The sequence below is a fragment of the Drosophila melanogaster genome, chromosome 3L, assembly GCF_000001215.4.
Source record: "Drosophila melanogaster chromosome 3L".
NCBI classification, from domain to species: Eukaryota; Metazoa; Arthropoda; class Insecta; order Diptera; family Drosophilidae; genus Drosophila; species Drosophila melanogaster.
Window position 1 is genome coordinate 9673095 of NT_037436.4, and position 10438 is coordinate 9683532.

Consider the following 10438-nt stretch of genomic DNA (forward strand, 5'->3'; position numbering starts at 1 on the left):
TGGTAAAGTTCAGGGTAAAGGTTTTTGTGAATAATTGATAAAGTTGAAGTACAAGGCAATTTGGAGGGCTCACGGGGGGGACAAGCAAAGGTTGATCCCAAACTTTGTAGCGAAAAGCCGTGAAATCTCCGGCAAAAAAAAGACAGCCAAGTCCAAGCGGAATAAGTAATGGGTTGGAAAATGTTTGACATTTCACTAAACACATGTATGCGAAGAAAATCGAAAACATCACAAGGAAATCTCAACTAAAAAATGCGAAAACATATGTACACATATATGTACGTATTATTAATGCCATATACACACGCTCACCCAAATCGTCTTCCCAAACGAATCGTACGTTTTATAAAATCTCTCTGGATGTGTCATATGAGGGCAGCAACAACACGCGAATAACACGATTCCATGCCACTTATAAGATGTTCGACGAACCCGAACAAATATCTCTGCCAGACGATTAAAATCCATCGCACTGGGCCAAACTCAAATCCAAATAAAACGTAAAATAATCAAAAACTGCAGCAGAGGCAAGAAACTAAGGCAAGTAATCTGGGGGTTCGACTGTCAGATACTCATTAGTATGAAATTCGAAGGATAGCAAGTACAAAATGATCAACATGTTTGTATCGAGTTCCATTTCTGGTTATATGTCTTAACTAATTTTCATTTTAACATAATCTGCATTCTGTAATGTTTTGCAGTATTTTCATAGAATACACTGAAACATTCAACCTACAAGGTGTCTTATTCATTGTTTTATTTTTTTATGCTTTTATCGAATTCAATTTCGTTGGAAAAAATATTTATAGTTTAGCGCATGGAATTATTTTTAGTAGCTTTTTTATTTATCTGTTGAGCATTTTGAGCAACAATAGATTTTCGCTTGGTGTTTCCAACTATGAAAATCGCTCCAAAAAAGTAGAAAAAAGACGTTTAGAAAACAATAATAAAATGATAAACCCAATCAATTGACTCAGCGCAAATCCAGTGATTTATGTTAAATCGATAGGTAATCAAGCATTTCTTTAAAATCATTCTGAATGATAACAAAGCAATTGCAGAACAACAATGGCGAGTTAACAATAATAATAAACAAATATTTTTGGCAAACGCGCTAAATGAATGAGGAGGCGGAGAAGTGTGGGATGATAATTCAAAATATTTAAAGAATTTGGCGGAAAGTCAAGATATATGTATTTAAATATATCGGATCGTTTGTTTTTTTATAAAAAAGTGTGTTTGCTAGATGCCATCGATTGCGATCTTTGCAATTGAAATCGCACATCAACTTGTTATTGATTTTCAAACATTTATCTTATCTTGGCCATTAATCCATCAACTTTCGGCCTTGAACCCTTTTTCAGTTAGCTTTCTTGGCGTGTTTATTTTTTAAAATTCGATTATCTGTGCAGCAAGTGATAGCGAAAACAATGAACATTAACCGAATTTCGTAATAAGCCCGATAAGATAATAGAATATAGCAAAACCATGTAAACTGTGGTTCGGTTCTTCAATCTTTTCGACATAAACTTGAACTCGAAACCTTCGAAATTCTTTATCGCAACTTATTTTTATCGTCTGCAAACCAAATATTTCCTGGATATTTAGTTTGGTCACCCCGTTTCTATATGCTTATCGCTTTCAGTGCTAGAATATTGAATGTTTTGAACTTTCAAATCGCCATGTATGTATGTATAAGCAAGTACCTTTTAGTTTTTTTGGAGTCCATTGAAAATTCCATAACATGAAAGTGGAGCATAAATTTGTCAGGGAATCGCAGCTGGGAAAGTGATACTCGGGCAGATTTACAATTGTTCTGCCCGGCTAAGAAAAAAACACAAATGCGATAGCGAGCGTATTTAACACTAATTAATGCGAACAAGTATTGCAATTAGAGGCACGTGATTTTTGCTTTCACACAGTTTACAAATAATATTTATTAATTGTAGCTGTAATTGTTGTTTTAGACTCGATTGAAAACGGTGCTGCTGATAAGGTGAATTCAACTATGTCACTGGGTCACGATTTATGTTTATTGCACTATAAATTGCTAAGGAATTAACGATTAGCAATCAACACTCATTTTCCCAATGGAAGAAACATATTTTTATTTTGTTTATTAACATTTACAGCCGACTTAGAGCCTCTCTCTACGATTTGTATGCTAATTAGGCAGAAATAATGAGCTCAGCGTTTTTCAAACTTGTACACCTTTTTTTGTACTTTATTAGTTTATTTATTGGCCGATGTCAAATTACGTTGGCCATCCGAATGTGATTATTTGTGTGTGCCGATAAATAGAACCGATTTCGATATGGTAGCACATATAGACGGATATTATATATAGTGGTATATATAGACGGGTAGCTCGCGTTAAATCCAAAATAAAAATTTCGAACGGACCGCAAAGTGCAAAATGCGAGGCAAACGACGGCGACGACGACGAATTTCGACTGCGGCGAAAACGAACCGAAAAAAAACGGACGGGCTATACGGGAAAAAAAAACCAAAAACAAATACAAAAAAAAGAGCGAGCGCGACGTCAATGGCAGCAGAATACAACAACAAGAAACTCAGAAAATAATACTGTACAAAAATCAACAAAATGTGAGCAACTCGCGCACGCTCGCAAATTGGAAGCTCGAAATCAAAACAAACGATTATTGTCTATTTAAAATTATGATTAACAATTGCGAGAGAGAGGGAGAGAGAGAGAGAGAAAGAGAGTTTGGAGCGAACGGAACAGCTGTTTGGCTACTGCGGCGAAATCAAAAATCAGCTGAGTTGTTTTCAAAACAACAACACTCATACGCCGCGTTGTACCAAATGGGAGATGATGAAAACCATTTGTTTGTTTACCTCTTTGCCTTCTCTCTTTGCGGATTCTAGCTGATTAGCACAGCTAGTGGATGGATAAACATACATATATCTATATCTGTCGCATTAGCTTCAATTTACTGGCGGTAACCTGGGCCGCGCCTTCCCGCAGAGAAGTGCTAAGTGGAAAACTTTCCGCCCTCGGCGGCGTGGAAATCCCGCAGAGTGCCAAGGCTGAAGCTGAGCTCCAACTACAACACTTCACAGGACGTCCTTAACCCGAATTCCGTGTGGAAAACCGCGGTAATTCAATTCAATGCAAGTGCGCTCCACTTGCTAGAAGGGATTAGAAATTGGGAATCCAGTTGACTGGGTAAATTCTTTAAAAAGATGTATCAATACAAATTGAAAACACAAAATCGATGGAAACACATTTCAATTGTAGTATTCTTTAAAGTTACATTATGTTTTTCTTACTTTATTAAGCATTGATTTTAAATAACTTAAAGAAGTCTAGTCAACTAATCAAAAGTAGAGTTTTATCTTACGATAATCCAAAAGTTGTATTGATTCCCTAAAATTCTAATGTTTGAATCAAAGTTTTGAACGATTTGCAAACCTGAAAAAGTCATAGTTTCTAAAGATAGACTGTGTATAATTCTCCCTGCTGATTTTCCTTTATGGAAATGACCAAATGCCTTGGCGAATTGCTAAACAAACTTTGTGCAAATTGATTTCTCCAAGTTAGGTAAAAAAAAAGTAAATAAGCAAACATAATAAAGAAAACAATGCCGCGTAAAGCATTTTGTAACGACAAACAGTTAAATTGATTATGAACGCGCCCAGATTGTTTGCCATATGTACGAAAAATTAGCACTTTGGCCCACAAGCACGGGCACTTTCCATTTGTACAATATTGGTTTGCTGAATTAGTTAACTGCTTTTATTGCAATTGGCGAATTACATCACGCCCACCGCATAACTAGGAGTTGCTACTACGAAAATGATCGACTGGCACGCGATTCGAGAAGGCGAACCAAACACGCGACCGGAACGCACTTTACACCCGCTAAAAAAGAATTGGGAACGCACTTGATTTTTGTTGGACCCAAGTGGGCTATATAAACCTATTTCTCTGCACTCGGATTTTGAATCGGACTAGTGTGTTTTCCCTTTGGCTTTTGGTACTGTGTGCCTTGACGGCGGGCAAACAAATGAGAATGAGAATGAAAATGAAAATGGGCTGATGTACGAGCGTTTGGAGCCCGAACTTATGCAATTTCGCACAGGTGATGGTAACGACGACTCGACATTTGACTTTGGATGGCTGGCGGAATTTTCTAATTTTGCCACACTGCGCTACAAAATCCGTTGGATAACTGCCAGGTGGTGCTGATGGTGGTAGCGATGGTAGTGGTGGTGCTGCTGCTGAAAGAGCAGCAAAACCAAATGGAAATAAAATCCCAACACACCCATTGTGACGCCAGACGTTTGTTTTGCTTTTCTTCCTCTTTCGGCGCTGAATGTCATTATCAAGGTTTATTTGGCACTCTGTTTTTCCCGCCTTTTTTTTTTTTTTTTGGTTGCGATTGTGAATGAAAAGCGTAGAAGTGAGTGGGCGGGTTTGTTTTTGGGGGAAATATTGAGATAGGGCCAAATCGGATCGCGTACCGGCTTAAATCGGCGGTAAATCAATCTCGGAATTGCTGTGTGCCAAATAAAAAGTAGAAGGAAAAAGGGAAAACGTTGAGACCATAAATTAAAGAAGACAAAGGATGAGATGTAAACTGCATTATGTCAACGGTGGGCAAAGACTTATTTGTTTCAGACAAATACTAGATTATTTATTGCACAGCTTGTGTTCATTACCTTTGGCATGCAAAAAAGCATAAGATAGTCATGCAATCATTTTTGCATATATCTTTAGTCATTAAATTTTAAACTTAGTTTTGTCGCAACTCTTTATATATGTATGCTTATATGTGTTCTCAAGTGCTTCTAATAAAACTAATGGTTCCCTAGCGACAAAGCCGCAAAGCAAGCATTTAAGTTTTTCGATTGAAGCCAGAAGCAAACATATGTATGTATGTATGTACGTATATTTGTAGCTTTATATTCCTTTGTTGCAAAATTTGCGATACCCAAGTGTAAACAAAGAACCCAAAATTAGAATGAAAATCCCACTTTGATCTAAATCAAGAGCAGAGGTAAATATTTTCATAGACGCCCAAACTTACCGGCGACTCTCTGTGAAGATATTGTACATACATATAAGCACTTAGAAGCCCTTAAGATAGAAGTTTTTCAAAGTAAACAAACCGTTTCCTGTGCACTAAGAACTTGCACCACTGTGGTACAGTGAATCAAAACCATAAATTGTTCAATTTGATTAGGTGTGCAAGTGCGAGCAGGAGAAAGAGAGTAGGCGAGAGAGAGAGAGAGAGAGAGAGAGATGACGAGTGCGTGTGGATGGCCGGCAATCAAAGTGAATCATCACTTAACAAATGAGGAAGACAAAGCAAACAAACAAATGGATAACGGATAAACAGATGCAGAAGAGGTGAAGTGTGTGAAGGTCCAAGTGGGAGGGGCGGGAGAGAACAAAGGAGGCGAGGCAGTGAGTGAAATGCAGTGAGATAACACACACACACACACAACAGCGCACACAGTCAAACAATTAGTGGGCGTGTGCAATTAGCAACAAAAGCATAAAACTAAGAACAAGTGCAGTTAATCGCAAGAGTTGCGCGATGCAAAAGGGAAAATCGAGAAAATCACGCAGAAGGCTCTTTAAATCCCATAAATAGCCACTTATGCAGCTGAAAACTAAGAAGAGACGACAAATTGCGAAATAACTCACCTGCAACACCTGCTTCCAAACCAAACAAATCGTCCTGCAGCTCTAATTGATCCATTGCAATCGAATACAATCCGTAATTAAAAATTGATGGCTAAAAACAATACGCGTCTGCAAAAGTTGCAGCTGCGGCCATTTTTTGCTTGCCCAGCCTGGAATTCCAGCTTTTAATCACGTTTCACTTTTTAAACACTCAAAGAACACTTCTATCATTCTTTGACACAAATGCACACGAAAAAAACACTATTTCCAATTTGATTTAGCCAATTTTAGGAACGTTTTTTACTGCAAATGTTGGACGAAAATTTACGCGTAGCGAAGAAGCAGAAAATTATAAAGCAGCTGATTTTTGTTTTGACCAGGGCTACGTTAGAAACTTGCCAATCGATAGGCGATTGTACGTTACGTTTTTCATTACGTTGCACTATCGGCGCTCAGCTGTTTTGCCCCGGCAATGACGTCACGCGTGAACACTCAATTTCTTGTATTTTGATTGGTATTATCAAATTAGTATATCGCATTTATCTGCAAATACTTGACTAAACATAAATAAACGCGCACTAATCAGGGCGCGACCATGTCGCCGGCGATTGCAACGTGTGCTTAAAGGCCTAACACAATGGCCTAAAACAATCAGAAGTCGGCGAGGCGCAAAGAAGCAAAAAAGGAAGAATCGCTTGGAAAGTTTATAACTAAAAGTAAGTAAAAGGAATTAACAGTATTAATTTGACAAATGAAGCTGTTACCTGTATTAGTTGTGACTTTTAACTCTACTCTTTAGATATAGTTACAAATGCTTCCTAAATTGGAACGTACGCCAATTATATTGGCTTAACTACAACACTCATTAAATCTTTTTCAAGTGCCTGTCCTTTTAACACAAATGTAATTGCATTGAATATTTTAATATATGAAATTTACGAATCACACGAAAAACCCATAATTCCCAGTACTTTAAAATTAAAGAACTGTCTTAGTAAGATAACATTCATGGCCACGTCTTATGTATAGCTCTTACTATCTTAAACAAAAGATTTAGTATCTGTGTTTAAATACCTCGCTGAATTATACGTAAACAAACCAGTTCTCCATAAGAAAATTCATAGTAATCCTCACACGCCACCATTGCAGATATCAAAATGGAAGTGCCAGTACATCCACTTAGCCAGGATCCCACGGCCGCTTGGAGGGAGATTAGCAAAACGCAGCGCGTGATCAAGGTGACAATGAAGCCACCGACCACCACGGTGGCGCCCAACAAGGCACGAGTGGTTTGCATGTCCGACACGCACTCCCTGACGCCCTACATCAAGTTCGATATACCAGATGGCGATATATTCATACATGCCGGCGATTTTACCAAGTGCGGCCAACTGGAGGAGGTGGAGGAGTTTAACACCTGGATTGGAGCACTGCCCCATCGCCACAAGATCGTGATTGCTGGCAATCATGAGCTCAGCTTCGATAGAACCTTCACCCATCCTTTCCAGAAGAGCAAAAGTCATGCTTCGAGCAGCAAACACACCGGCATGTCCATCCTCGATGATCTGCCCACTTTGGGCAACGCCAAGGAGAACTTGGAGAGCGCTGTGCAAACGCAGAATGTCCGCGATGTTCTGACCAACTGTCGGTATTTGGAGGATGAACTACTTGAGATTTGGGGTATTCAAATATATGGCTCGCCATGGCAACCGGAATTCTGTCGCTGGGCCTTTAATGTTCCACGTGGAACTGCCTGTTTGGATAAGTGGAATCAAATCCCGGAAGGCATCGATATCCTGGTCACCCACACGCCGCCCGTGGGTCACGGCGATCTCTGCTGTTCCGGCGTACGAGCCGGTTGTGTGGAGCTACTCAGCACAGTGCAGCAACGAGTGCGCCCGAAATACCATGTCTTCGGACATGTACACGAAGGCTACGGCATCACCAGCGATGGCAGGATCATCTTTGTGAATGCCTCAACGTGTGACATCAACTACCTACCCAACAATGCCCCCATCGTTTTCGATGTGACGCTGCCCCCCGGATTTCGCAAGGATTAGCATGCCTAGATGATTATTTATTGTGTCACAGGTTCAATGAATTTATTTTCGTCCCACTTTATGTTTATGTTAAGGTATTTCGTCTGTAAAGATTTTGAAGCACAATTGTAGGTGTCTAGAGAGATAGAATTCAATTCGCACGAAATTAAAAAAAGAAATTCACACTTAAGATGCCATAAAATATTTATTCAAGTAGAGTGCATTTGTCAATATATGAATTTGTAAAAATAAACAAGTTTTGAAGACACCTAAACTTTTGAAGATTTTCAATATGATATTATATAGTTTTTAATAATAATTTAAGTAAAGGTAAAGCAAATCCTGAGATACATACATACTATTTCAAATTAGTATCGATAAGCCGCCAGAAATGGGTTGGAAAAACCTTGGAATGATTATTGGTTAGCAGCCCTGTCTCCCAATTTGACATTCCTCTTTGGCGCTCTGTAACGGCGCTTTTCCAGTGACTCCCCAATCAGCGAACCAACTAACCTGAGGCTGCACTTTTCGCGTGGCGACCAAAAAAATTATAAAAAAAAGGTCCCGCATTAGATTTTAATTTGTATACACCCAATTTTAGTCCAGCAAAAAAAAACTAATAAAATGGTGAGAAGAAGAAAAACTAATTAGTTTAAGAATTGCTGAAAGCGGGAAGTGAAATTTAAAATCAGAAAAGATGTGTAAGAAGATGTGAAATGAAAAGGTGTGGGAAGTGAACATGAATAAATGTTCATTGAAAATGAACAGCTAATTGCGAATTTTTTGAAACTTAACTGTTAACTGTTACTGCTCACAAATCCTTGAAAAATATTAAGATCTTAGAATTGTTTATTTAAAATGAATTCCTCGTATGTATTATAACAGACAATCAAGTTTATTAAAGAATATTTAAACTTGTATTTTTTTTTGAGTTTGATAAAATGTCCCAATTATAAAAGAGTATTACCTTTTCGTCATATAATACTGTTCTTAATATTAGTTTTAGTTAGTAATGTGTTTGTAAAGTAAATTACAAAGGGAGGACCTAACCTAACCTTAAACAATGGCGCCTTCTCTTGCCCAGCTCACCACTTTTATTGTTTCACCCGCCAGCGCGAAGTAGTCTCCATCCAGATTGGCCAGTGCGGCATCCAGATCGGCAATGCCTGCTGGGAGCTGTACCTGCTGGAGCACGGCATCAACCTGGACGGCAGCCTGAAGACCAAGGAGGAGCTGACGGCCAGCGGGAGCAGTGCCAGTGTGGGTCACGACACCTCGGCCAACGATGCTAGGACCTTCTTCACGGAGACCGGCAATGGAAAACAAGTGCCACGCTCGATTTTCGTCGATCTGGAACCGACGGTCATCGATGATGTTCGGAATGGCTGCATGAGGGAGCTCTATCATCCGGAGCAACTGATTTCTGGAAAGGAAGATGCGGCCAATAACTATGCCCGAGGTCGTTACTCCATTGGCAAGGAGGTGATCGATAGGGTGACCTCACGGCTGCAGAAGATCGCAGAGCAGTGTGACAGCTTGCAGGGATTCCTCATCTTCCACTCGCTGGGCGGTGGTACTGGTTCGGGATTCACATCCCTGTTGGTGGAGCGCTTGTCCACCGATTACAGCAAGAAGTGCAAGCTGGACTTTGCCGTCTATCCATCGCCCAAGGTCTCCACCGCCGTGGTGGAGCCATATAACGCGCTGCTCACCACCCACTCCACCATGGACCACTCGGACTGTGTGTTCATGGTGGACAACGAGGCCATCTACGATATATGTAACAATAGCTTGGGTGTGGACAGGCCCGCCTATAGGAATCTGAATCGTTTGATCGCCCAAATAGTGAGCTCCACAACGGCTTCTCTGCGTTTCAGTGGCTCCATGAATGTGGATCTGAATGAGTTCCAGACGAATCTGGTACCCTTCCCCAGAATCCACTTTCCCCTGGTTGCCTATGCCCCACTGATGTCCGCCGAGAGATCGGCCCATGAACAGCATGCGATTACCACATTGACCAATGCCTGTTTCGAATCCTCCAACATGATGGTCAAGTGTGATCCTCGTGCGGGCAAATTCATGGCCTGTTGCATGCTTTACAGGGGTGATGTGGTGCCCAAGGATGTAAATGCCGCTGTCTCGGCCATCAAGTCCAAGCGGCACATTCAATTCGTGGACTGGTGTCCCACTGGTTTCAAAATTGGCATCAACTACGAGAAGCCAGCCTTTGTGCCGGATGGAGATTTGGCCAAGACCTCGAGGGCCTGCTGCATGCTGTCCAACACCACCGCCATCTCGGTGGCCTTCTCCAATCTCTCCTACAAGTTCGATCTGATGTTCAAGAAGCGGGCCTTCGTCCATTGGTACGTGGGCGAGGGCATGGAGGAGGGCGAGTTCACGGAGGCGCGCGAGAATATCGCCGTACTGGAACGGGACTTCGAGGAGGTCGGTCTGGACAATGCCGAGGAGGGCGGCGACGAGGACTTCGATGAGTTCTAAGCCCACATCCCAACAATCCCAGCCAGACTTCAGTCATTACAATATCCAATAATTATGTGTAAATAAATTAACCAAGAGTTTGAATCATTATGAGTTTCTTTGGACAAGGGATGAGGATATGGTTTATAAGACCAGGATTTCAGTTAATTAAAGTTGGTTTAAGCATTTAAAGTAAAAGTAAACTAAAGATCCTATAACAATTATATTCGAGTACGAAAAAGAAAATATTCCCTTTTTATAGGAC

General features: G+C 40.5%; 3 protein-coding genes across 10 annotated transcripts in view; 2 read left to right on the forward strand and 1 right to left on the reverse strand.

The window, feature by feature from the left end:
- fry (furry) overlaps positions 1 to 6009 on the reverse strand; it is a 47270-nt gene extending 41261 nt beyond the window's left edge. For 6 of the 8 annotated variants that reach the window (NM_168357.3, NM_001274710.1, NM_001259771.1 and 3 more), the window contains exon 1: positions 5678 to 6009. In NM_168357.3, the coding sequence (NP_729520.1) occupies positions 5678 to 5732 (55 nt within the window). In that variant the 5' untranslated portion in view covers positions 5733 to 6009. Of the gene's footprint in view, positions 1 to 1706; positions 2398 to 5677 lie in introns of those variants that run through there. The other 2 variants (NM_001274708.1, NM_001259770.1) reach the window with 1 other exon arrangement.
- A 97-nt stretch (positions 6010 to 6106) lies between these two features.
- On the forward strand, positions 6107 to 7966 carry CG16717 (uncharacterized protein). The gene is made up of 2 exons (NM_140086.3): positions 6107 to 6372; positions 6806 to 7966. The coding sequence occupies exon 2, from the start codon at positions 6814 to 6816 to the stop codon at positions 7714 to 7716; it is 903 nt and encodes a 300-aa protein (NP_648343.1). The 5' UTR covers positions 6107 to 6372; positions 6806 to 6813; the 3' UTR covers positions 7717 to 7966.
- A 207-nt stretch (positions 7967 to 8173) lies between these two features.
- On the forward strand, positions 8174 to 10276 carry alphaTub67C (alpha-Tubulin at 67C). Its single transcript, NM_079285.4, has 2 exons — positions 8174 to 8322; positions 8809 to 10276. The coding sequence occupies exons 1-2, from the start codon at positions 8320 to 8322 to the stop codon at positions 10192 to 10194; spliced, it is 1389 nt and encodes a 462-aa protein (NP_524009.2). The 5' UTR covers positions 8174 to 8319; the 3' UTR covers positions 10195 to 10276.
- Positions 10277 to 10438: the final 162 nt, after the last annotated feature.

Excerpts from the sequence above, each read along its gene's own strand:
- CG16717 (NM_140086.3), top strand. The coding sequence starts at position 6,814 with ATGGAAGTGCCAGTACATCCACTTAGCCAGGATCCCACGGCCGCTTGG.